The 27,742-nt window shown below is 40.6% G+C and overlaps 1 protein-coding gene across 1 annotated transcript; it reads left to right on the top strand.

Moving 5' to 3' along the window:
• Positions 1 to 1,474: 1,474 nt before the first annotated feature.
• On the top strand, positions 1,475 to 23,992 carry PPARGC1A (peroxisome proliferator-activated receptor gamma, coactivator 1 alpha; the record flags this gene model as incomplete). Its single annotated transcript, XM_010295871.1, has 9 exons — positions 1,475 to 1,480; positions 7,245 to 7,439; positions 8,402 to 8,524; positions 9,439 to 9,643; positions 13,665 to 13,710; positions 13,819 to 13,892; positions 22,166 to 23,078; positions 23,629 to 23,730; positions 23,872 to 23,992. Coding segments are annotated over exons 1-9 (1,785 nt in total), but the record flags the coding sequence as incomplete, so codon positions are not given.
• Between the last annotated feature and the right edge of the window lie 3,750 nt (positions 23,993 to 27,742).

The following is a 27,742-nucleotide window of genomic DNA, read 5'->3' as shown; positions in this document are numbered from 1 at the left end:
AGAACGTCACCTCCCCCTTCGCTTCTCCGGCCGTCCGGGAAAAATCCTGGCCTTTCTTTTTTCTGTGGCCCTTTGTCAGGCTCTTCCTCCCCTTCGCACTTCTGCCCTTTCCCCGCTCTTGTTTTTCCCCAGGCTAGAGTTTTGTGCTTCGATGTGGAGCTCTGCCCCAATCTAGCCCACCGTGGGCTGGACAAGACGTGCCAGGTCTTCTCCTGCTGCAGTTCCTCACCTGTGAAGACCAGGTGTTCTTCTCTGGCACTGGGCAAGGCAGCACGATGTCCACGGCGTGGCTCCGCGTTACGGACATGTGGTTCCCGATAAGAGGTTTGGTAATGCTTTTACAGTGTCAAGTCCTGTACAAGTTATAAAGCCCCTCTAGTGAGCTAACCTGGTCCAAAACATAGGTAATGCATTCATTTAGTAATCAGCAAATTAGCCTATGTAGTCAGTAAACATTGAGGCCCAGACTGCCAAGAAGATGATTTGCTTTCAGGTGTTTTCTCAATATTGTGCTCAGCATCAAGTATAGATTGAACAGAGTGACCTTTTGCTACTTAGTCAAATTGACTGCATTTCTAAAGATTCTGTGGTTTTGGTTTCAATTACCATAAATTTTTGATATTGGGTCTACCACCGGTGCACTGATTCCAGCACAGCAGTATCTTATCATTGGTTCCCTTAACACAGTCAACAGCATGATAGCTTGATCTCAGATGATTTTTTTGTTTTGCCTTTTCCCCAGAATCAAAGATTGCTATCATAGAGGGGAGGGGTGCAGTTTACACAGATGAAATTGGAACGGATAGCAAAACGTGAATGGATTTTGGTCAGACGATGTGAAATGGGTTACAGGTTGCTAGCTGGATTGTCAGTTTGTGAGATGAATAAGTCAATTAGTAGCTCTTCAGTTTATTAGAAACTTAATTGCCAAGCTGTAATGGAAGCTTCTGAACTGCAACAACTTGTTAGAAGCAATAAAAAAAGTGACTTTGTGGTAGAAGAATATTTAGCAGGCTCTTTCAAACTGACATGGTTAGCTTTGAGCAGAAAGGTTAGTTTTTTCACCTGAAAAGATGATAGCCCATCTCACAGGAGCTATGGCAGCATTACTTCACGTGATCAAGGGCACGACCTTAAAGAAAACCCTGTTTGCAAATGGCCTGTGCCGTCGTTTTGCGTTGTGATGCTTTAATCCCAGATACTTGACAGAAGTTTCAGTATGTCAGGTGAGCGTGTCTGTCTTTCAGAAAGAAAGTAACCTGAGTTTCAGTTACCAGGATTAAACACGGGAACTTTTTGAGACTAGAAATATACGCTATGTTGAATATATTAATAATAATAAACATTGTTACTTTTATGTTGTTATGTCCTGGAGAAGGGAGGGAGGAAATAGATGCTGCAGGTGCTCGCATCTCCTTCAGCCTGTGGAGCTTGTGCAGGTCCTTCTTGTGGTGCCATAATGTCCCTGGGAGCGATGCCGGTAGTTCGTTCCACTCCACTGACCTACCTCTGGAAGTTAAGCATTGCAGTACCTGCATTGTGTGTAATTACACTAGTTATTTAACATCGTTTTGGGGGAGGGTGGGATGGCAGAGCATATTGCTTCAGGTCTCTACGATGTCTCCAGAAATCCAGCTGGAGTGAAGTTTTTACATAAACACGGGGATGTGGTCGCTCCAACGGATGAGGTGTATACGCGGTCCATATGTTGGGCAATGGGACTGCTGAAATAGGAAGGCAAGCTCTGGATTCAAGTGGTCTTTGCCTACGGGTACACATGGGGAATAGGAGTGCAGCTGTCTCCTTCAAGAAGAGAAGATCGCTTGTTTCCTTCCCCTACCCTAAAGGCATTTGCACAGGGGTGGTGATAATTAATCCCCACATTTCTACTACGTATAAAGAAACCTGGCTGTAATTTTCTCCTAGTGGGACTCCATTTTGTTTTTAAAGATAATTGATAGCTCTGGACTTAAGCATTTCAATTATGGGAGTGTCTCTTGGGGACCAGACTAACAGACCTTGGAAAAACGTTCTAATGCAAATGCATCATGTGGATTTTTACTGTAAGACAGCACAGGATGCCTAAGGATTTGCAAAGCAGTTGAACAGTAAAAGAAAAGCTGAAACACTTCTCAATGTATAATGCCATGGGACTCGTTGTGAGCAGGTAGGGTGGAACAAGTGATTCTCCACTTGGACCACTGATTCCTCTTCAGCCCTGGGAGAAAATACTGCCAGGTACGGCCAGCTCTCAGTCGAGGAGAAGGGGGCACTTGCCTTGGACAGCCCACTCAGAAGGGAGCATAATCACCGTGACAGCACTGTCTGTGCCAGTGCCCTGGCAGGTTGGCTCCTTCTGCTCCAGAAGAGGGAAAACTTGGGCTGTAATTCTTTCCTTTCATTGTCCTTGATCTCAGCTCTCATTTTTCGCTGGGAGGAGCAGGAAGACCAGCCTGCATCCTAATCCCTTCCCTCCTCCTAACCTTCCTTGTGCTTCTGCCCAGCCTGCGACTCCTTATCTTTGGGTGGCGAAGCTTGGTTTTTGGGGCCAGGGCTGAGACACCATCCGCCCCTACTCCTGCTTGGTGGTGTTGGTGAGCTTTTCGGTGCCTCTGCATCCCGATGTGCAAAAAGGGGCTAAACTGTACCCCTCATTTCTCCTAGCGGAGATTCACAAATCTTAAGGATGCTTTTATTCCAAAATGTGTCATTAAGGAATTAAATCCTGCTAGAAGTCCCAGATGTGCTCAAAAGTCATTTTTGTGCCTTTGAAAGTAGTGCCATAATGTATTAGTATTTTTAGATCACTCGGATATTTTCAGCTGGAGGAAAATCTTTTCTTTTCTTTGTTAATTGTGCTATGAATAGATCTTAGGCTACTGAAGAGAAGTGAGTCGATATGTTGAAATGGTGGTCCCTCATGAGTTCAGGTGTACACCTGGCTGCTGTGAATTGCATACCGAGCTGGGCTGCTGGAGCGGTGACAGCTTCTACCAGCTGTGGGTCTGTCCCAAAGTTTGCTGGGCTTTTTACGAAGACGTGGCAAGCTGCCACTGCTCCCAGCTCCTCAGGGCTCTGGATTAATACTACAGTTTAGACCCTGATCTCTCAGTAAGAATCAAGGCGGGCCCCTGCACCATTCAAATTATCAGTAAAGAAACTTTAGAGCAGCAGCAGCATTCATTAGCTGACTTCACTCCTTGAGAGATGGTAAGCAAAAGCTGTTCATGCAATAATCAGAAACGAAAGGCAGAGGGAATCAACCAGAGGGAAGGTGTTGGAAGATACTATTAACATTTAGAAAAGATTTTCTAAATGGTGGGCTTGACCCTTTTCCGGAGTGAATCAGCATACCCAAGCTGACTGCGAGCGAGCTGCAGCAGAGTCCTGTCTCTGCACCTCTGGGCACAGGCTTCAAGGTTTTCAAGAAGGGGTTCGTGCATGGGAAAGACAAGGTGGCTGAGCCTTCATTACAGCTCAGTCTTAGGCATCTGCAGCAGGATTGCCGACAAGTAACATGTGTCATAGATATAACACGGTAACCACGAGGTGAACCCGGCTCCATCAATAGGCAGAATAAGCAAAGGAGAAAGAATTATCAGGGGTAGAGGATTTAAATACCTTTGTGTGGGTAAATTATCAACTCATTTCTTATAGCTTTTCACTGGCCAAAGAGAGAATATCTCTGGAGACATTTTACTGAAGGCAGAAACCCAATTAGAACAAGATTGTTACACAACTAATAAAGTGTTTTCAGACAGAGAATTATTTTTAGTGCTGTAGAAATTTTAAAGCATTAGAGCAAACCATGTAGAAGCAGAGAAGAGCACAGTTAGAAACTTTTCATGGTCTTTAGGCTCCTAGATCACTCATTTTTGAGGATCGGTTGGTGTTCTGGCAGTTTAGAACACTAGCTGGTTTCCATGTTGCGTTCGCCCATGCGCAGTGACACAATGCCAAATCTTACTTCTTTTCAGAGCTGACGGCATTCTGGATATGCTAGAAACTTTTGCTGTCAGAAACAAGGAAGTGAGTGTGTTCAGTACTCTGGTTTCTTGCCTCCTTCAGCTGGGTGAAAATTTACAGGGGTCAAAAAATCTCTGGTCCCGGTGTCTTTATGTTAAACTAACAACCAGAGATGTTAAGAAGTTCATGCGGTGTGGCTGGGAAGTGATGCATAACTGCTCCTGCATTAAAAAGTCCCATTAGTTAGCAAGATGTAGTCATTATGAATTGTTTTCATAACTTTTTAATAATTGCATGTATTTGCCATGCGACTTTATGTTTGAGATTATCCTCCACCCTTTTTCTTACACACTGTAGTTCATTTAGGTGGTTTAAATACTTAGGATCTCCTCCTTTAGACAGAAACCCTTTCAAGGTCACCCTGCTTGGAAGTTAAGGAAACGGCGGAGCAAGTTCCGGAGACCACACAGCGCTTCCTGTGACCTCGGCGGAGATGGAGGGTGCTCAGCTCCTCCTGACTCACCGAGCCTGTGTGATGCACAGGTTGGATGCCGGTCTGAAACATGAACTTCTCCGGCAACAGTGCTGGAACTGTGAAAGAGCCAGCCTTTGGCCATAGCGTTGCTTCTCCCCAGTGCTGTCAACACCAAGACTCCAGTTGCGGTAGCAAAGCAGAAAGCTGCTGCTTCAGTGATTATTGCTCAGACGTTGATGTACCCAACCATCTCTCCCTCCGCATCTCCCCTCAGCACCATTTCTGCTGTATCTAATAATTGTGTTTCTTTATAAACAGTAATTTAGGACAATTAGGAGCAATAGCATAGTTAAACCTTTAAAAGGTTATCTCGCAATGTCATTTTCTTGACTAATGTGTTTCTGCTGCCATGTCGTTTGTGAATAGACATGTGTTAGCCAGCTAGTGTGCTTCATCTGTGGTGACTTTGATTTATTTGCTCTGTAAATTGGGACTGAAGCAATAATGGAAAGTGACATTAATTGTTTAACAGAGTCCCCTTTGTCACATCCTGTGCTTTCTCTGGGGTGTTTGAATGTTGAAACTTGTACAAAACTAATTGAAATTGCTGTGATGAGGATCGGTGTCCACTCAACTTTCTGTTCTTGAATGTCAGCACACTTGAATGTCTGTTTAAAGCACGAGGGCTGAGCAGCTAACAGCAAATATCAGGGTTTCTTCTGGCATGCTATTATTAAAGAAGGCATTCCCCGTTAGAAATAGTAACATTTCCAGCTTTGTAGTCAGCTTTATAAGCTGCAAGGCTCGGTAAGGGGGGGGCAGTGGTACACCCCACCAGCTAGGCTTGCTGGAGGACTTCCTGGTGTGGGGCGAGGGGGCAGGCAGCCAGACCCCCCATGGCCACCCCGGGGCTGAGGGCTGGCTCTCGCCACCGTTCATCCCCACTGCCTGCAAGGAGTTTGAAACGCCGTTGGAAAAAAAAGTCAGCGCTTTGTTACATCGCAAACCGCTTTTTCGCCTGATAACACCTTTTCGTACTTTCTAGAAGTGACACGGTAATTTTCCTCTTTGCCTCTCAAAAAGTGGCTGTGAAAAGCTGCATTTAGAGCACGTTTTTATTCGCAAAGTGTCTTCCCTCTGCTTATTTCCATCCTCTGCACACTGAACTGTCACAGCACTGTGCGTCTGTCTGCTTGGTATGGTGGAAAACACCAGATACCAGGACTTAGACTCTTCTTCTCAGTGGTCAGGCCCCTTTTGGCCTTTTAAGTAAATGCTTCTCCTTAGCATTAGCTCTGCCTGACTGTTTATTTGTTTCTTGGGGATGATGCTGTAAGCACCAGAACAGTCTGTGCTCTGCCATAGCTTTCTAGCTTGAGGACAGAGCTTTTCTGTAAGAAGCCGTGAGGTGTGATTTGGCAGGGAAGCCTGGCAGGAGCAATTATCTGTGTGGTTTACGAGCATCTCTGTTCGGAGTCTGGTAGATACAGTCCTACTGAAAAAAGTCATGCTAAGGGATACCCAATTTCAGTTGAATTTTTTTTCTTTTCTGAGCTGTTACTGTCAGTGTTTTGTTGTTGACTTTTTTAACTTTATACTCTTTTTTTCAAAGGGCGAGCTTTTGCTTGTCTTACTGATGTATTCCTTGCTAGTTCACTTTTAAATGATGAGATGTGAACTCAGCTGAAATCTCTTCGCAGTGTGAACCTGGAGCATGATGAACCACTCTGAAGCTGGTGGAAAAACTCCCAATTTGATATCCCTGGAATCAGTGAAAGGCTTTTCATTTATTTTAATAGCACTAGGATCAGCCTAGAAATCCTAGATAATTGATCTGTCAAGATCAATTTCCAATCTTCCTGAAAAATAAATATAATGATTTTTACACAATTCTACTCTTCAGAACTCTCAGTACTCCAAAAACCTGTACTGTAATATACAGTAGGGACTGTAGGACTTCCATTAAAAAATCAGAAGGCATTTAAATTTACTCAGTTTGACAAAAAGAAGTCTTGTTGCTGAAATAAGATATCTAATATAAATTAACATTACAGCCACATCTGATTAGGAATTAATCTGCTTTTTATAATTGAAGTCTGAATTAGATAAACGCATACAATAGTCGCATTGAGCACTCAAACGACGTAACTCGAAAGGACAGCTTCAAAGGCAACCTGCTTAATACATTTCTTTAAAAGAAACCCAAAGAGCCTGCCATTTACAAGTCCTGATGGCTGGTCTTATGCCAAAATGCTCAGAAATGAGAAGGTTTTTGCTTGGTTTTGGAGCAAGGATTTCCAGAAGTATGGAAGGGAAAACCTTTCTCTCTTACACGTATATGAACAAGGTTTTCCAAATTTCACTGGTGATTCATTTTGGTCTTGTGATTAGCTGTCTTACTCTCTGGTTCTTGTAATTTTGTCAGGTCAATTAGCTGATATTCAGCGTTGAAAAGAGAAAGAAAGAGACAGCCTGGGCTGACACCATGGTGTCAGCAGCTTAGGCACATCCTGTAATACAATCCCTGGGTGATTACTTCTCGTTGTTAACACCAGATTAAAAAAAAGAGTTGTGGAAGAAAAGTAAACTGGAGCAATACAGTGCGAGTGCAAAGAGGTTTCTCTTGAACGCAGAGGTGGATAATTTTATTGCGCTTAATTACATCTTCTGAGACGCTGTTGCAGGTTACTGTTTCAAAGGCTGGTTTAACTGTGTTTTGACTGTTTTTGCACATGCAGAGGCATCATTTTGTTCCTTTTCTCTTCTCACCTGTTTGCTCTTTTTGTTTTGTCGCCTCCCACAGAAGATAGATGAAGAGAGCGAGGCAAACTTGCTAGCTGTTCTCACTGAAACACTGGACAGCATCCCTGTGGATGAGGATGGATTGCCTTCATTTGATGCACTGACAGATGGAGATGTGACCAACGAAAATGCCGCTAGCCCTTCCCCAATGCCCGACGGCACCCCTCCAACTCAGGAGGCAGAAGAGCCGTCTCTAGTAAGAACCCTTCCTACTGTTTAACAGGAATTGGATGTGCCTCTGGCTACCCGCTGCATGGGTATGATGTAGTCACAGTAAGGTCTGGACTTTTCATTTAGCCTGGAAAAGAAAATCAAGTAAAGAACTGAGAATTATGCGGGGAAAAAAACCCCCACCAAATAGCCATAGGATGACTAATAAGGCAATCTATTAAAAAGTGTGTTGAAAAGATTGTTTTTGAGATTCTTGTGCTAATGGCTGACACTTTTGCGTATCATTCTGTTCAAATAAGTCGGGGTAATGGTTTTTAATTCATATTTAATTTCTCGGGGCTCTTTTTGTATGTATGTTTAGACGTCACTTTTGGTGATCTCTAAAGAAAGGCCCATTGAGTCTGGCAGGATGTGGGGCTAATTTTGTGCATTTAACATTGATTTGACCAGTAACCACCAGCTTAGTGCTAATCAGGGCAAAACTGAACCTTGGGTGAGGATGTGGGTGAAACCTTATCTGCATTTTCCTCAGTAAAACCAGTTTGAGATGTGATTCTGTTTCTGCTGAAAGCCCCTTATCACTGGCTTCTGCAGAAGCAGAGCCAGATACCTGCATCGTGATGCTGTATCCATTAGTCTGTTAAAGTTAATGTCTGTTTAGATCAGAGGCCTCTTCTGTCAAACAGATCACCGAGAATTTAATTTTTCCATGGATTCAGAAATCCAGGGCCCTTGTCATTTCTGCTTGCCCTGCAGTATACTGCAGTAAAGGGAGCAGAAATATGCTGCCAAGCCAGAAGAAAATGAAATCTGTTTGCTCTGGGGAATATCAAGCCCTTCTTTCTGTTTTACTGTACTTTGCTTGCTGAAAATTGATATAGCTAACTTCAAGTAACTATGCAAAAATGTAGATAAGTCATTTTAATCCATAAAGATGCATAACTTTACTCTTTTCCTTCCACCTCCCTTTCCCTGATGTGTTTGTAGCTTAAGAAGCTCTTGCTGGCTCCAGCCAACACTCAGCTAAATTACAATGAATGCAGTGGTCTCAGCACACAAAACCATGCAAACACTAATCACAGGATCAGAACAAGCCCTGTGGTTGTTAAGGTACAAACTTAATCTTTGTAATAAGGACAAAAGAAAAAAAAAAAAAGGAAAGATAAAGTGTAACAAGGTCTTTTATGCTTTCAGCAACCAAGCAAGCAGTAGATATATATGTATTGTACTAATCTGCCTACTATCTTGCAACTGTTTTAAAAAAAAAAAAAGTGAACAGATTATAAACTGGGTTCCAGAAAATCACCTGAGCTCCTTTATGCTCTGAATATTTCATTTATGCTTTTTCTCTTGGCAGAGTTCAGTTGTAGTCCCACCGTCTGTTACTCTTGCCTACTTTATTGATACACAGAGTAGTAGGGGGTACGATAAAATTTGCTGATGGGCTGGTGTTGTTTATGAGTGACTCCAGGATGCGGGACTGCCATTTTACTAGCTGTCTGAGCTAAGAAAAATGACACTGGATTCTTGGCAAAAGATGTATATCAGCCATTAATTGGATAGAATGGGGGCTCTGACATAATTCTGTTAGCAGGCAGTATTAAACAATGTTTGTCTTGCCGTTCACTGTAACTGAAAACGGAGCATTTAGGGGTACTTAAGAGAGTTGTGAATACTGGGCTCAAGCAATCAGCAGCAAATTAAGGTTTAAACCAGCTTATTTTTTTGTTCACAGTAAAGGCGCTGTAGGGTCTTGTTAGTTACATGTTGCTGAGTAGGAACATTGAAATGTAGGAGAAATGAAATAAAAAGCTGCATAAATGTCATTTAGGAATTTTAAATGTAATTTTCTTTCCTTGTTCTGCAAACAATTATTCACAGCTCATAGATCTAGTACACTTAGACTGAACACTTCATTGAAAATCTCATCTCTTCAGAAAACCTATATCCATTCTGATAAGGTTCAGCTCACTAATTTTAGCTTTCTTTTTTTCCTTTTTATTTTATTATGCCCTGTTTTTAAGACTGAGAATTCATGGAGTAATAAAGCAAAGAGCATTTGTCAACAGCAAAAGCCTCAAAGACGTCCCTGCTCTGAACTTCTCAAATATCTGACTACGAATGATGACCCTCCTCAGACCAAACCAGCAGAGAACAGGAACAGCAGCAAAGAGAAATGCACCTCCAAAAGGAAGCCCCATCTGCAGTCTCAGGCAAATCATCTGCAAGGTAGGTGTGGGACCGCAGAACACAGCTTTGGTACCAGCAGTAACACGGGGAAGCTGAAATACCACGGTTGTGAATACCCTCAATACCTCTTCTGTTCTTTAGATTAGTATTGTAAATCTGGCTTCTCTTCTGTGTAGGGAGAATTTTAAAACAGTATAATGAAGTTAGAATTAGTTAGCTAGATTTTAGCTTTTAAACAATTTTAAGCCTGTCGCTATTGCCCCCAGCCTCAGAAGAAGAATCTTGGGGTAAAAAAGGTTTAACAAATACCACATGTTAGTATACCAAGCTAGCTGGAGACACTTACTCACAGAGTACTGTACCGCTAAGAAATCATTATACCCCTAAACAAGCTGGGCAGGCCAGTTCATTAGTGAGCTGCTTTCCTTTTTGCTAGCGTAAAACTGAAGGCATTGTTAACCTGCCACATAGTCCTTAAGAGACAATAAATAGTGCTCTCCCTGCTACAGAGAAAGCAATAAATGTGTCATTCCTGTTAAAGCTGGAATGCCGGTTTATAATTTTATTTTGTAAATAGTCGAAAGTTTAGCTGCCATCCTGATCTTTTTCTCTCTATTTTAGATTCTTTATGGCCAAAACTAAACACTTGTGGTGACTTTTAGTATCCCCCAATGCATAAAGAACTGGTCTATATTACAAGTAACTTCTAAGACAGAGATGCAAGAACTTAAAGCCCCCTCTCTCGCTGCCTGTTTTCCCAAGATAAAGGAAAGCCGTAAAAGCTTATGAGCCCAAAGGGAGCTTTTTTAAAGTTACTGTTACTTTAAAATACATCTATGTATATATATTGTCCTGGCATCTAGAAGGCCAGTTGCCTATCTCTGTGCAAATCCTGGATGACTCCACTAAAGTCAATGGAAGTTATCTGTCTGCAATAGGGATCAGGATATGACCCTAAATGTAATGAACACCCTAAATGTTGTTCTGGTATTTTTAAAGCAACAATTGTAAACTGTATATGTTTTTTCTTCTTTTCCCCTTCCTGCTTCCTACATTTTCAGCCCCCATCAAATCTAATTTTTCACTCTTTACTAGGAACTATAAGCAAACTTAATAAAATAATCTTCCCTTCCTGCCACTAAATACCCTTCTTGCAGCTGTACATTCTGACATCCTCAGTATAGTTTTCCCCATTATGGTCTCAAATTCTCTGAGCAATGTTTCTTGTAAGAAAGAAGTCCAACTGCCCCTCGAGCTTCTTGGATGCCAACTGCCACTCCTTCTGGATGGCTTCAGCAGTCTGCTTCACAGAAAAATCCAGACTGAATTGTCTGTGTAAAACCTGGGTCTCTTACTGCAATGGTACTGAAACGTAGACCTGCCAGAAGTTATAGGGGCTTTATTAACACTGCTGGATGTTAAGGTGATACCTGATAAGGTATATCATGTATACACATACATAAATATACGCGTATACACACACAAACACAGGTTATAAAATCTTCCTATTCAGACCAGAGCTGCATTTTTTCCCCAGCTGAGGCAATTGTGTAGATTCAGTGCAAAGAAGCAGGGCACATTGGGTTGTGGAAACAGCACCTAAGGAGAGGTTAGGAAAGTCCAAAGGGACATATACCTAACTTACCAGCGTTCAACAGATGACTGTGACTTTGGTGGTATTGCAAGTGAAATTGCAGGCAGAAAGAAATTACTCTCTTCTTTAATTCCTGCAGTTTAATTTACAGACTTCTGAAATGTTGTTTTTTCATCAAATTTGCCTCATACACCAGTATATGACTTCAGTATCAATGGATTTGCATATAATACAAATACAAGAGTATAATGTTTTCAGCTTGGACAGTCAATTCATACAGAATCGACCTTGCAAATTTAACTGATATTTGCAGACCTGCAGTCATTTGCTCATACATTTAATCAAAAGTATGAGAAAATTGGCTCCTCCTGTTTTAAAAATAATCAGGGTCTGATGTTATCTTTCAATGTTAGGGAAAGCTTACAAAGGATAAGTCAAACGGTATTTTCCTTTAGGGTTACTCTTGCAAACATATTGCAAACCCACGGGAATCTCCACAAACCCATTCGTGCCAAAGATCATCTGTGGTTTTGCATTGAAATTTGCCCATGAGGAAACTTCGTTCTTTTGAACCTGAATGTTTTCAATTTACAGGGACAAGAAGCTTCATGTGAACCCTTTTTAATAAGAAAAAAACACACCACAGTAGACCTTGAAACTCTAATAAACAGGCACCATGGAAAATGATAGTGTCTTCACTAAATATTTACACTATCAATAACTGTATGTGAGGACGAATCCTTTGCAGGAATACTGTTTGGTCAAGCCCTTGCCTAGCAATAAGAAAACTGATGGGTGTTTTGGTATGCGAATTTCTCAGTGGGAGAGCTCAGTGATATCTGCCTGAAATGAGTACATACGAATGTGAGATAATGCCTTGGTTCTGTGCCCATCTCTGGCAGATATGCACTGTGCCTCAGTGCTTCAGAATTTTATATATATATTCTGATGTGAGACTATTCTGTGGGACTAATGAGAGCTAGAATGAGACATTTTAGAGGCTTAACTAGCTCTTACACATTCAACTTCCTTAGAAAGCTTAAATTGGGTAAGAGTATGTAGATTTTTATCCTCTAAAAAAAAGTGGAAACCTTTGTGTAAAACTTTATTCCAGAATCTTACTGTAAGGTCTGGGTTTTTCTAAGCCAGTATTACCTCTAGGTAGCCACTGGCAAACATTAGGATCCCTAGATGTTTATAAAATACACACAAAGATGTGTCAGGTTACAGTCAGTCTTATTGCACCTGGTTTAATGCACAAATCAATGGCAGTGCTGGATCAGACAAATAACTCGTTGAGGTGCATCTCCTCACTCCGGCGGTGACTTCTGAGGAAGGTGAACCCGAGGTGAACACCTGAGCTTCCATTTCTAACTTTCATATGGGGAGGAGGAGAAACAATATGCAGCTCTTGAGAATTGAGTTAATTTAAAAAAAAAAAAAGTAATATTACTTCAGGAATGCTCTAGAGTTTATAAAAGTAATCAATTTGCATATAAAATCCTTTAATGTTGACGGGAGCTCCAAGCCTGGAACGAATACGAAATACGCAGTAGTGACACTCTGGACAAAAGATCTGCAGTGCAGGAGTGTTCAAGGGGAACTTTTTGTCTTAATTCATTTGCTATTGTTCTTGGTACAATGATCTCTGCATTGAAACATGAATCTAACTTCTGAAAATTAAAATTTGCAAGTAATAATATTTTTAATTTTTAAACATTTTACTGGCAATCAAAGGAATCTTAGTTGTATTACAGTATCCTAGTTCTTGGCTTGCTTTGGGAAAATAAAGTTTGCTTGCTACAAAGACTCGTGTTTTTATAGCCAGAGCTTTGTTTTTTGTGTATGTTGGTATTGTAGTACTGCGAGCTTCAACCTCAGTTTTAACCATCTGTGACTATGCCAGTGGCTTGTCATAGTTTGCAGGATAATTTGCAGAAATTTGATCTATAACTGGTTGGACACAGGCCTCATAGAAGCAACCTATTCTCAGTGCTATATATAAAATTGTATATTGTAGAAGTAAAATTAACTGAATATTCATAACGTTCTGTTACTTTGTAGTTATTCTGCTGCTCCTGTTTCCAAATAAAACGTGAACTGTAGTCTAAATTAACTCTAAGAGAAGTAACATTTTCACAGTGTATCCCGTAGAGTTCTTCATTGCTTTTAACATGTACCACTCTTCTTCTGAAAGTTTCTTGGCATTTGGGTTGTGTACTGTATTTCAGAGGGGCGGTAACTGATGTAAATAATTGTTGAAATTTAGGTGCCCTTCTGGTACCAGAAGTAAGGGAATCAGCATGAGTCTCCTTATTTATCTAAGACACACTGAAATGGCTACTGAAGTATCAGAGCTCAGCCCTAACTGACTAACGTGGGATTCCAGCACCAAAACAAAAAGAAATCTTTTTAATATATATTATGGAGTGTTTAAATATTCCATAATCGTTTCTTTCCCTTTAGCCAAACCAACAAGTTTATCACTTCCATTGACGCCCGAGTCACCAAAGTAAGTACTAAAAAGTGCAAACATTTATAAAAGGGAGGGGGGTTCAATAGATTTTGGCTACAGCAACTCCATTTCAGCTTGTTTTTATAAATGTGCCCTGTCTTCCAGTGATCCCAAGGGTTCCCCATTTGAGAACAAGACTATTGAACAAACCTTAAGTGTGGAACTCTCTGGAACTGCAGGTGAGAAATGGGGAGTGCTGGCTCTTCCTTTAAGCATGGCTTGTGTGTTTTTAATTTACCACATTTTAATATACCACATGTGCACCGAGATCTCACAGAGGTCTCCAGTAAATTAACTTCAGTGCAGTTTAGCATTGACTTTTTATCCAGTTACCTGAGAAGGAATACATTTGAAAATATGGCTCCAAACCTATACAAGAGATCATAATTTCTGGGAAAATATGAATGAAACCATTTATCTGTTATACTTCCCCATTTCCCCATAGATTTGTGTACTGCTGAGCACCATCTTTCAAAGACAAACCCCACAGCACAGTGTAATAGATGTTACAGATGGAAAAGTTATGTCATCCAGTCTGTCTCCAGGCTGGTCTAGGGCTGTATGTGACTGCATGTTTCAGTGCTTTGTCAATTTTAGATTAATATGTCACAAATAACAGCTTCCTCCTCTACCACTGAAAAACTATTCCATAGCTTGGAGGTAATTTTTTAAATTGGTATTCATTTTATATTGTTGCTTGCTCTTTATTTCTTCTGTTGGCACACTTCACACAACCTCCCTTTATGTTCCTCCTCCTTTCTTCCTTATATGTAGTCAAAATCTGCCCTCTTTTAGTTTAGAACCATTACCCCTTGTCCTATCGCAACAGACCCTGCTAAAAAGTCTGTCCCCATCTTTCTCATAACCCTCCTTTAAGTACTGGAAGGCTGCAATAAGGTGTCCCCAGAGTCTTCTCTTCTCCAGACTGAACAACCCCAACTCTCTCAGCCTGTCCTCACAGGAGAGGTGTTCCATCCCTCTGATCATTTTTGTGGCCTCCTCTGGACCCACTCCAACAGGTCCATGTCTTTCCTGTGCTGAGGGCTCCAGAGTTGGATGCATCACTGCAGGTGGGGTCTCACCAGAGCAGAGGGGCAGAATCCCTTCTGTCAACCTGCTGGCCACGCTGCTTTGGATGCAGCCCAGGATACGGTTGGCCTTCTGGGCTGTGAGCGCACATTGCTGGCTCATGTCCAGCTTTTCATCCACCAGTACCCCCAAGTCCTTCTCAGCAGGGCTGCTCTCCATCCCTTCAGCCCCCAGCCTGTGCTGATACAGGGGGTGGCCCTGACCCAGGTGCAGGACTCTGCACTTGGCTTTGTTGAACTTCACGAGGTTCACATAGGCCCAGTCCTTGAGCTTGTCCAGGTCCCTCTGGATGGCATCCCGTCCCTCAGGTGTGTCAACTGCACTCGATCCCACATTCTTTCTCTGATGTGTAATATTGAAACTTAGCATGTGTTTCTTTTAGGGTAACAGTGGATTGTAAATTATGTGATCTCTAGCATTTTGGGGGGGATTGAAAAATATGTCTTTAGGTACCAGAAATCAGCTTGGTGCCCCTAAATTCAGTGGCAGCTTCACACAAGAGCGGGCCCAAGCACTAGGTTTGTGCGTGTACTTTGAGCTTTCACCTTCCTACAACCATAATTTCACTTTTTCAGAAACTTCTTCATTAGTTCAGCATTAAAACATGCACACTTTCCTCTCCCGTGTCCTGAAAACCTGCAGTCTTAGTCATTCCTCTTGTGACAAAAGGAAGCATCCTTCCAATGCACCTTCTTTTTGCAAAACCATCACAAACATGGCAAAATTCACTGTATGCAGCAGGATGATCCCATTCAGTGCCAGTAGGCCTGAAGCATGGAGAGGCCTCTTTTATCATTGCTGGAGAGCAAATCTGCACGAGGATGCCCATTTGTAAGCACACTGGTAGGTCAGTGCTTAGTGCTGCCAACTGGAAGGGGCAGATGAGATGACTACAGCAGAGTGGTACAAGCAGCCATTGAAATCACTGACGGGAGCAGCGTTTTCTCCCAGACCAAAAGTCAGCAGCCTGCTCTTCCCATCAGCTGACTAGATAGAAACTGGGAGTCAGTCCGACCCCTGGATAGTCCTCTAGTATTGCCTCCATAATGGCAACACGAATGGTCTTGGTATTACCAAATTCATTCTGCTCCATCAGCTGTGCAGAGAGGAGGAAACAGAACAGCTTTGTAGTTGTGTTTGATGATATAACCAGAACTAGTGCATTAAAAATGCATCAGAAACTGTGAAACAGCACAACTGGACAAATATATGAACAGGAATGTTGTAATATGAAAGCATGATTTTTTTTTTCCCCTCTGGAAGTAAACAGAATCTAGCTAGATAATAAACTGATGATATTCAGGAAAAATAAGAGTTGGTGAAGCGTGTGTGTCCAGGGAGTTGGGGCAGTGTTAGCAACCAGTGAACATGATGGTGGCTCTTGGAATTCATGTTGCACTTGCTCTAGTCTTCACAAGGCCTGGTGAGGAGGCTTCAGAAGATTGTATTTCATCACTTGGTAGCTGTATTAATCTCTGCCTTCACGTACACATAGATTTTATTTTTATATTCATGGATGTATATAAATCTATAAAAAGATGAGTGATTGTGCATGTCTTACTTTTGAAGTCATTTGTATTGCAGTAGTGTCTTGTGTCATGAGTCTGCTTGTGCTGGAAGCAGACAAGTACATAACAGAAACAACCTCGAGTACTGAAGAACTTACAGCGTATGTGAATAAATCATGGCAGAATTGGGACCCATTTCAGTAAAAAAACCCAATCAAAAAAAAAAAAAGGAAAAAAATAGTGGCAGTAGTGATTAATAATACCTTGGAGTTCTTTAGTGGGACCCTGGCAACTCCAAATTATACCCAGATAACCGCATTGCTCATTGTCCTTATACAGGGCAGCTTGCACTGTACAAGCACTATTTATTATGATTTAAATAGGAGTTGCCTTGATCTCGCTGCCGAATTGAAAAGACCATTAGCAGTGCTGCTCGCACTATCGAAGCACAAAGTATTTTAATATAAATAGCAGCTCCCTTGATCTCTCTGCTGAAAACAACATTGGTTCCCTCACTGATGAATTAACTATAGAGTAGAAAAATAAATAAATAAAAGCATTTCCCACATGAGCCATCAATCTTCGTCACACATACATTTTGGATTCATGTATCTAAAGTCAAACTGAAACTGTTCTCTTGCTGATGCTATATCTTGATTTACAACAGATTTGTTAGTAGTTGTGAATGTAACTTTGTCCTCCCTAAAACTGTCAAAACATTGATTTGTCAAATTAGAGGGAATAAATATTTTTTAAAGTGTTTTCAAGCCACACATAAGAATTTTTTGAATGCACTTTAAATAAGCGGCCTGTGATAGAGGAATAAGTCCATTGCTGTCTAAAATCCCAACTCCTGCAGCTGATTTCTAGTGCTGGTCTAAGGAAGATGTTCTAAGATCAGAACATCATGATATGGAGGGAGTCCTAGGTGATGATAATATAGTGCATGACATTTCTGTGTAAAGGCGAGTCCCATTCTGAATAAGAGGCTCACAAGAGTTCCTTCTCCCTTTGTTTCCACAGCTAGCTGCATTGCCAACACCATGCTAAGAGGCCGTGGGCTTTAACCTCTCTAATGTCTTCCAGGAATGTGGGACGTTTCTGTGTCACTGGAAGACCTCTTTCCTCTGTTAACAGTCAGGTTGAGGGGGCACCTGCAGGCACAGGGACTAGGAGGCTGACTCACCCTCTGGAGGTGGCTGTGTTTCTCTTGATGATCGAGGGCTCCTCAATGACTGTCTTAGACTTTCTGCTGAACTTCTAACTGCCAGAAGTTAGATGGCATGGCTCCTAAATGTTTGAAATTCAGTGCGCTCTGTTCTCTCAGTGTTTTTTTAAACCTTCGCTCCTAAATACTCAAAGCCATCATGTAAGTACGTGAAGTGAGTTTACACGCTTAAGGCTCAATCAGTAACTGGTGAAGAGTCTCTCATTTGCACACAGATCCCTGTAATTTGCCTAAGTATAAAACCCCTCACCAGTCTTTCTTGGGTACAAAATTTGATTTCTCCGAAAACATGACAGAAAAGGCTGTATGAACACAGTCAGCTTGAAGAGTGACTTGGAATTCATGAGCATCCTTGAGGATACTTACATCCTGCTATTTGCCCACCTTTAGCTCTGTGTTACCTCTTAGTTGTCAGAACAAACACTTAAAATCTATCATATAAGAACTTGTTTGACCTCAGAATGATTTCTGATAAAAAGAGATGTGAGATATAGAGAGTTGTCTAGAGGGAATAAAATCTTGTAAATTATCTGATATTTTCAGGCATCTGTTTTTATTCTCTGCAGCACTGACAACAGGATTAGACTGAATACTCAACAAGCATGTAGCTTTTTATTATATGATGGCTATTTAATTTTATTATATTTTCCTGGCTTCTGCAATCTTGTACCACACAAAAGCTCTTCTGATTCTTTTACTGAATTGGGCTGTTTTCTTGTGTTCAGTGTTTTAAGTGGCCTTAAATAATGTTCCCCTTGACAATCTGTTTTCAAACTTAAAAGGTATAAAAGAATTCATTTTCGATGCCTCTCAAAAGCCCAGTGCATGTGTAGAAAGGTTCCAGGGCTGCATTCCCCAAAAGACAGTAATTCTCAGCCCCCTCAAAGCACAACAAACGTCATCAAACATTTAAATGCTAACAGTTACAGTAGAGTTTTAGAAAGATCAGTGTCTGTGTAAAACAGCATTGCAAATCAGTCCTAAAAAGTGAAGATGGTCACATTTTATGCAAAGGCACTCCCCTAATTTCTGCTTATCAGCCTGGCTGGGCTAAATGAGTTACTAAGGGGTTTTTTTCAATGGAGTTTTGGAATGTATCAAAAGTATTTTCATTCTCCCAGAGACTTTCTTGAAAGAAGTAGCTTGGCCAAGGTGGTGCAAACACCTTTTGTTGCACAGACACGGGGAGGACAATGCTGCTTTGGCAGCAGTGCTGGCAAATTGATCTACGCTTTTTTCAAGCACAAGATCACCGAGTGAGTTCGTAGTATATAGACAGAGCAAGGCAAAGTGCAAACATACCATTTACCAAAGCTATTCAATTAAAGAAAAGTCCCTAGAAAGAAAATGGCTTTATAGCATGTCATGAAAAAATACTTGCCTTTTACTTTAAAAAGAAAAAAGACTGTTTAAAGGGGATGATTGTAGAGTATGTACCACTTCTAACAGATTTGCTGTGCAGAAGTACATAAGTGTGAGTGATGTAGAGGTACTTGTTTATTATAGAGCACATTTCAATGCAGTAATCATAAATATTGCTAAGGTTGTGCTCTGTTGAAATATGACCTACATACTCTTGATTGTTTGTGTTACGTGATTTGTCTGACACCCATTACATTCTGGGTAATGGCAGCCATTTGTTGCTGTGCACAGCAGGCTCTTTTGACAAAAGAAAATAGGCAGCAATAAAAAAGCTATAGTCTGAATTACATTCTGCACAGCGCTGCACTGCTGAGAGTTTGTGCAAGTGTGTTAACAATGCTCTGAACTGCCTCTTGTCAGCCTTCAGCCCGTAATGGCCATCTGTCCTTCCATAAATCTGTCAAAACCTGCTAAGTTCAAGAGAGAGCACAGAATATACCTTGTACTGTCAACGCTAAAATGTACACGTTGGCGGAGAAATCGGCGCGTATGAAATAATCCAATGGTTATAGAATATTGTAACGCCGTTGATGTGGGATGACGGCCCTTGGTGAAGATTACCGGGGATTAGCGTGAAGATGAACAAGTGTGCAGCCAACTGGTTTTCTCAAAGTTCACAGTTTGGAGATTGGTCATGAGACACGCTGAAGGTGGACTTCGTAGCAGTGACATGAATTCAAAACTTCACTCCCTCCTCTGTCCCCCGATGGAGGTTTGTTCAAAAGTTGAATGAACATTTTCCAACTCTTAGCTGTTTCTCCTTGCCTGTGCACTTCCTGCTTCTGCTGAAAACCAGGAAAAAAGCCAAAATGCCACGAGGAAGCCCTTTCTTCGGCTGTCCCCAGCACAGTTCTGCCAGCAAAAGAAGTGCCAGTAAATTTAGCTCAGTCTGTACTTTTGTGAAGGTTTTTTTAGTAGGGTTTTTTTCCCCTCCTCTAGAGATCGTTGGACTCCTTGTCAGGCTTCTGGAAATAGTTGTGTTGTGTGTTTAGCTTGCTTCCTGCGATGGCTAAGCGTTAAAGAAGTGGAAATGGAAACAATATTTTATTTTTAATATTGGTTTATCTCTAGGGTTTCTTTGCCTGAAATTCTTAAATATGCATGTTCATTGTGGAGTGGTTGTATTTTTGCTTCACTCTTTCTTTAAAACTACATCCAAAAAGTAACTGACCCCAGAGCTTCTCATAGACTGTATAATTTCATGAGTAAAAGTGACAGTTCTGAATTTTTTTATGTAGAAAACAGTCTTCGCTTGCTCAAATCTTCATTGAATCTGAGCCTGAATTTTTAACCTGGAAATTATGACTGCAGAATTTTGAAGAGGACTGTTCTCTTCATTTTACCAAAAATTCATTTGGTAGTCAAAAATATTTGTTAGTGAGGAGGTGGATATGGTGTGAAATACATACTGCTGACTCAAGTGAATTTTTGGGAAGGAAGAAAAACTTCAGGACTGAAATTAAAGGAAATAGTTTAACAGTGATGACTTTGCACAAAACTTTTTCGCTATTAAATTCTATTTTGAAGTAACTAGAGTTTTAGGTATGATTAGATTTGCCTCAGTTTCCCTGACTTTTGTGGCATTAGGCAAAGTCTTCACATAGCCATGCACAGTTTATAACCCATAATGTTTTACAAACATTCAGACAAAATCTAGCGTCTCTCTCACATCAAGTATTCATGCCTTGATATTCCTGTCGTCTTTTTTTCTGGAACAAATTCATTGCAGCTAATGCAATGGGACTCCCAGTCTCCATTTATGCTCCTTAGGGAGCACTATGCATTGATGGACGCTTTTCCTTCTTTACAGCAAAACACTATAAAATATGTTCCATTTGCATTGATCTGCTGAGCTCAGTTGCATGGTTAAAAATACAAAACAGAACTCTGTAGCCACGTTTGAAATACACATTTCCTGTAAGTGTGTCTGCCCTCTCTTTTCACTCATGCTAAAGAAGTAATGGAAAGCCTATTGCTTGGGCTAGAAGAAGAAATCTTGGGCAGCATCAGCCTCTGGAGTGTGTAAGGACGGTCTGGATTATATAGGAGAACTCACTAATCTCAGTCTAATTTGTTTAATTTTAAGCATATATACTGCTAAATTACATTAGGGTCAATTGGACGGAAGCAATTTTTTTCAAACATAACATACTAAGTACCTTCCTGAAGAGCAGTTATTTCCTGAACAGTGGCTGCAGTTTGCTGTTACTCTGCCCTGGTGTCCTGGGTTATCCTTTTGTAAAGTCTGAAGAAATTCTATGATTTCTACAGAAAATATTACATATTTTATATACGAATATATAATATTTATATAAAAATGTGATAAAAATAATTGGAAGATGTTGCTTCGGCTCCCAGGATTTACTGGAATGGGCTGTAGTTCTTCCTGCCATTTTGTCTCACTGAAATGATATATTCTGTTACAATTAGGTGAACAATCCTGATAGTTAGTGGTATCTTTAGTCTTTGAATACTTTTGTGTTTCATTCTGACTCCCTACTTCATGACTTGCAATAACATTTAGTTCTAAATGCAGTGGTTCATTACTGTTGCAGTTGTCCTATTGTTCACTTGGGTTTCAGCTGCAGAACCACATTTCAGGCAAAATGTATTAGTTATGCTTACAAGAATGTATTATACATACATTAGCAATGGTTTACTAAGTTAATGAACTGTGGAGACAAAGAGTCATTGCAGTTGAGTTGTAGAGTTGCTGTACCTCCTTGCATTTAAGTTCTACATCCTACCAAGGTTCCTTTGGTAGCAGTTATGTTGCTTATGTTTCTTGGGCTTGATTTTATTCAGGTTTTTGTCTGCTAATTTCTTTATGTTTTTGACAGTACCAGTTTTCTGACTTTCGATTTTTGTATCAAAATATTTTTGATTTTTAACTAAAAAGCCTTGGTTTTTATCCCTTGCTCTTTTCTATCAAAATCTACAGAGAGAGAGAGGTGGATGTCATGGAGGAAGCAGGGGGCAGAAATGATGCTGAAGATTAATAGCAATGCATTAGTACTGGTGCTATTGTTGTTACCAGACCTTTGGTGTCTCACACCCTAAATACTCCTATTCCCAGTATTAGTAGTGTTAAAGTGACATAGAATGGGTCTTGCTTTGTATCTGTTTTAAAGAAGCACATGTGCCGCCTTTATAAACATTGTACGTGTGCTTAAAAATACTCTGTTCCTCCTTGCTTTTCCCTTAGGCCTAACTCCACCTACGACCCCTCCTCATAAAGCCAACCAGGATAATCCTTTTAGGACTTCACCTAAGCCGAAGTCATCATGCAAGACTGTTGTACCACCTTCAAAAAAGCCCCACTATAGTGAGTCTTCCGGTTCTCAAGGAAATAACCCAACCAAGAAGGGTCCAGAACAGTCTGAGCTGTACGCACAGCTTAGCAAGACTACAGTACTGTCCAGTGGACATGAGGAGAGAAAGACAAAACGGCCCAGTTTGCGGCTGTTTGGTGACCATGACTACTGTCAATCTGTGAATTCAAAATCGGAAATACACATTAAAATATCCCAGGAACTTCAGGACTCCAGACAACTAGAATTTAAGGATTCTTCACCTGGGTGGCAGTGTGAGATTTGTTCTTCTTTAGAACAAGACCAGTATTTCAAGAAAGAGACTTTACAGACAAGTACACAGGGATCCCATGGTAATAACAGAAAACAGCTCCAAGACCAGGAAATTCGGGCTGAACTGAATAAGCATTTTGGTCACCCCAGCCAAGCTGTTTTTGATGAAGAAGCAGATAAGACCAGAGAACTAAGGCACAGTGATTATAGTAATGAACAATTCTCCAAACTACCTATGTTTATAAATTCAGGACTAGCAATGGATGGTCTCTTTGATGACAGTGAAGATGAAAGTGATAAACTATGCTACCCTTGGGATGGGACACAAGCCTATTCATTATTTGATGTATCGCCTTCTTGCTCTTCTTTTAACTCTCCATGCAGAGATTCAGTGTCTCCACCCAAATCCTTATTTTCTCAAAGATCCCAAAGGACACGCTCTAGATCAAGGTCCTTTCCTCAACACAGGTCTTGTTCCCGTTCTCCATATTCCCGGTCAAGATCAAGGTCGCCCTGTAGTAGATCCTCTTCAAGGTACGGTATAGCAAATTCATGTATCATTGTTGTACTTAATAAGAAAGAAAACAGCAAAAACATAAAGCAACTTAAAGGAAAGAATGAAAAGAACAAGAAATAACTTAATCCAGTGCACCTCGTTTTATTGCTCCTGAGCTGATTAACTCTGAAGGTTACGGGTTTGCTACAGAAACACTTGTTACCCTTATCCTTTAAATTTGCCAAGTTTACGCTTTCTGAGTGGAGCCAAGTCAGGTCAGCGGCAGAGCAGTTGGTGAGAGGTGTATACAACTAACCTTTCCCATTATCTGTGAGCTGCCCGATGCCAATCTAGATGCAGTCCCTATCAGATGAAGTTGTCAGTGGCTAACTCTGTGCTCTGTGTTAGCCTCAATAAGGAACATTACAGAAGGGTGTGGGGTGGGCCTTAGTTGACTATGAGATCACAAACTGTCACTGGAAAATCTCACTGGTAGCTTGGAAGAAATTGTAAGTTCGGGGAAGAGGTAGAAATTGGTTTCAATAGATTCAAACTGAATGACAGAGGTGAACATGTTTCTTCTTGCAGATCTTGTTGCTATGAGTCCAGCCACTGTAGACACCGAGCACACAGAAGTTCTCCCTTACACGCAAGATCGCGATCCAGATCACCGTACAGTCGCAGACCCAGGTAGTGCATTTTGCCTGCATTTGGTTTGCTTTGCAGGTGGTTCTCAAGAGATAATGAAGCATTCCATTCCAGAAATTGTATTACTAATTTTACATTCACAAATACAGGTGTTTGATTTAATGACTAAGTTATGTTTCCTAGATATGACAGCTATGAGGAATATCAGCATGAAAGGCTGAAGAGGGAAGAATACCGCAAAGAGTATGAAAAACGGGAATCTGAAAGGGCCAAACAAAGGGAGAGACAGAGGCAGAAAGCAATTGTAAGCACTGTGAAGATAACTTTCATTTTGAAATAGACTTCTGTTTCTTTTCATAGATTTCTAAAGCTAGAACTCAGACTTTTTTTTCTTTCTTTTTTATAAAAGAAAAAAAAATCTGCTTACGCGTATTTCTTAGTATTTTGAATTGTAGGCAAATACGTGCTTTCATAACAATTTGTGTTTTGATGTTACAGTACTAATTTTTTCAGGTTCTATAAATTGCAACTCTCCAAGTTTTTCACAGTCAAAGGATACAAAAGGCTTACTAGAAAAAAGTTTAATCCTGGACAACAGCCAGTTAAAAGTGAACTAGTCTATTTCTTATACAGATCTATCAGTGAACCTGCATTTTATGCTATATATAACCTACCAGAGTGCCAGTAATCAATGTCTGTTTTCTATATTTCTGTTTTTTCACATAAGCAAAATAAGGAGTCAGCTTGCACACTGGTCTCTGGACTTTCATAGTAGCTGTAATTGTCTACACAGAGGGTGCAGATAAACAGAATCGAAAACTGAGATCCAAATCCATGAGTTTAATTTTTTTTTTTCCTGTCTATGACTTGGTTAATTTTTAAGTTATTTTTAACAAAATAAATAGTCTGAAGACATGATGCAATTTAAAAATGTCACTTAACACTGGCCCTTTCATAATGAGTATGTATTATTTAATTATTTTGTTCATCAATGTTCTGTGTGAAACAACTGAAATACCTGAGGCAAAGGAAATACCCATGTGGGGATGAGCAACTCTCTTGGCTGTTATAGCAGTAGGACAGAAGAATGGCTATTAAATGGACAGGTGGCTTTTGCCCCTTTTTAGTTCCCCATTGGCAATCACTTGATGGTTTTGATAAATTAAATTGGGAGCTGCTGTAAATCTGGATTCCTGTTGTAGTTGCTAAGCCCATTTGGTGGCTTACCTTAACATTTTCCGCTTGGTTTTCTGTGTCCTGCTCTTTCTCTTCAGTTGTACCTTCACTGCTGTTCTGGCTGTGTTGTGACTCTTGCATGAACCGGTGCAGACTGGGACACTTTATCTTCATTTCCATATTTTCCCTTAGTTCTCTGTCCAGGGCTCACCAAAATGAATGGGTCTTTTTTCCAGTGCCTTTAGTGGACTTAGTAGTAAAAGGTGACTTGTCTTACACTTGTTAGCACTTCTCCTAATACTTACACTTACAGAACTGGGAGTGTGTAGAGATTGACAGAGGCTGTTGTAGTCTTCAGCAACAAGAAGTTCTGGGAGGGAACAGACACCTTTATTTTCTGGTTTTTGTCTCTGCTGCTGTTGTTCTTAGTGAGCTTCATCAAATCATTTCATTTTTCTCTGCTTCAGGTGCCCTATCGACAAAGTGTGGGTGATAAGTGTATTTTGTAAAGCGTGAGATTTAGAGCTATAACATGCTTTGCTGTGCTGATCTGAAACTCAGTGAAGGCAATGGAATGATTTTGCTTGGCTTCAGACAGGGCTATATTTAAGTCAATTGTTGCAGTTAGTTTTAAAATATCTGGCTTCCATCTGCTTAGAGATGAACACTACCTTCCATCAATTGTAGCTTACACTGGCTGTTCTCTCTTAGATTTAGCACAAATTAGAGATTCAAGTAGACCTCTGTCATAGGTGTTCGTGCTAATTCTCCATTACTGTACCTTACTGGTATAAATAAACGTGAATCCTGCTGAGGAGGTAGAAAATTTGATTTAGTTTAAAACAAACGAATATTTGGCAAGTAGCTAATCAAGAGAAAAGGAAAAAGGAAAGAAAAGAAACTTTAAAAGGTCCAGATATGCTGTATCGTATGTTACATCTTCCTATGTTAAAAATTTTAGATGTTTCAAAGCCAAGGTTGAATTTATTTTCTTTCTAAAGTGAGCATTGTCATGATAATTAACTTCATTAATTAAATTATTTATTAATAAGCATAAGTAAATCAGAACTAAAAAATAAATATCAATAAAAAGCAAAAACTTAAAATCCAGTCACCTATGTAAGAGCTGCAGGAGGGGTAGATGAAATCCTATGAACTCCTTTATCCAAAGTATATCAGCACTTTTACTTTAAAAATATGTATTGAATTATGCCAATTTATTCCCTGTGCAAAAAAAAAGAGCTAGGGGACAGCAGAGAAAGGGAAGCCCCGATCCCATGAAGTCATTGATAAAATCTGTATTATTTCTAGCATTCTCTGCTCCTTTTCTTACTCCGTTTTGCTTATGGATCTCATCTGTGTTACTCCTTCCTTGAGGGACTCAACTCATTTATTGTTCAGCCACAAGAATCTCCTCTCTCCTTCCTTGAACTCTTTCTACAGTCTCATAAATTTACATTTCTTTGCTCTCTGCATTGGCGAATTTTTTATTTTCTTTCTAGCCCATTCTCGTGCTGCCAGAACTGATTCATGGTCACATACCTCCAGATACTGTTAAAAGAGTGGCCCACAGATTGGGCAGTACTAATGCCTCAGGTGTTACACAGGGCAGGTGGCTTTTCTTCATGAGAAGCACTGTGCTATGATCTCAGGAATTAGTTGTAGAAAGGATGCACAGTGGAAAGGGAACAGAAGTTATGACTGAGCTAAAAGTCATAAAGTATTATTGGTTGAATATCTAGAATCAGTCTCCGTGTGACGACAAGAGTGGGAAACCTAGGAAAAAGAAATGAGAAAAAAATTCGCTTATTTTAATCTGTCAAAACCATATGTGCAGCAATGCCCTCTGCGCAGGCAGCTTATATTTTGGCAGACGTGAAGGCATATTGGCAGAATGCTGAGGAGGCTTGTTCTAGAAGCCTGTGCTCATGCTATGTGGTGGAGGCATGTTTAAATGGCTGCCCCGTCAGTCTTGCACACAACATCTTTGCTGCAGTAGCTTCAGACCAGCTATAAGCCTGGGCTAGTTTTTCCCTGTATGGATTCCTGAATTCCTATCTAGACTTACAGGTGGCTTGACTTCAAAAAGTACTGTCATATTCTTCTCCTCTTCCTTTTCTTCTTCTCCCCTCTCCAGTTACTGGAGATTCAGTGACTTTTTTTGTGGACTGGGGTCTTAATTTTGAGCAGTCACACTTGAAAAACTTGGGCTGAGCCTACAAGATATTTTCCAGTTAGAGAGTAAGAAAAATATTTTTGTCATTCAATCTTTCTCATTTTTTTATACTTTTGATTGTGATGCCTTTGCTAACTGAGCAAATGTTAGCATAGTTTAGTTTGACTTGATTTATTTCACATGGTCCCCATTTTGTTTTAGAATGGGTTCTCATTGAGCATAATGATGGTCTGCCACCAAGAATTACTTAACTTTATAATGCTAACTAGATCATAGTGGAGACACATTCATCATGAAACTTCAGGAGCAACTGCAGGAGAGGACAGTCTACTTAGGGCTTTGTAGAAACTGGGATCCAACCCTCAACCAAGGCAGAGCACAGTAATTTGCCAAGAAGACTGAAGACCCCTTTTTTCTTCTGATATACCCCATGAAATTTCTGAATTACATGGGCTTTTACTCCAGCAGCTCATTAGACCATGCAGCAAATTCTTTCCAAGGCATGGCATCAGAAATAGTTAGGACATTTCAATTCTGGAGTCACCAGTTCCTGATTCTCCATTGACATGGTGCACCAGGGCTGGGAGGTTAAACTGTCTGATGAGCAGCCTGGTGTTCTGGATCCCTGCTACTCTGCAGGTCTTGTTCAGTATCTTTATCTGGTCTTGTTTAATATATTTATTGATGGTCTGGATGAGGGGA

This window comes from Phaethon lepturus, unplaced genomic scaffold (assembly GCF_000687285.1).
Source record: "Phaethon lepturus isolate BGI_N335 unplaced genomic scaffold, ASM68728v1 scaffold18461, whole genome shotgun sequence".
NCBI classification, from domain to species: domain Eukaryota; kingdom Metazoa; phylum Chordata; class Aves; order Phaethontiformes; family Phaethontidae; genus Phaethon; species Phaethon lepturus.
Note: the sequence above shows the minus strand (reverse complement) of the source record. Positions and strands in the feature narration are given on the sequence as shown.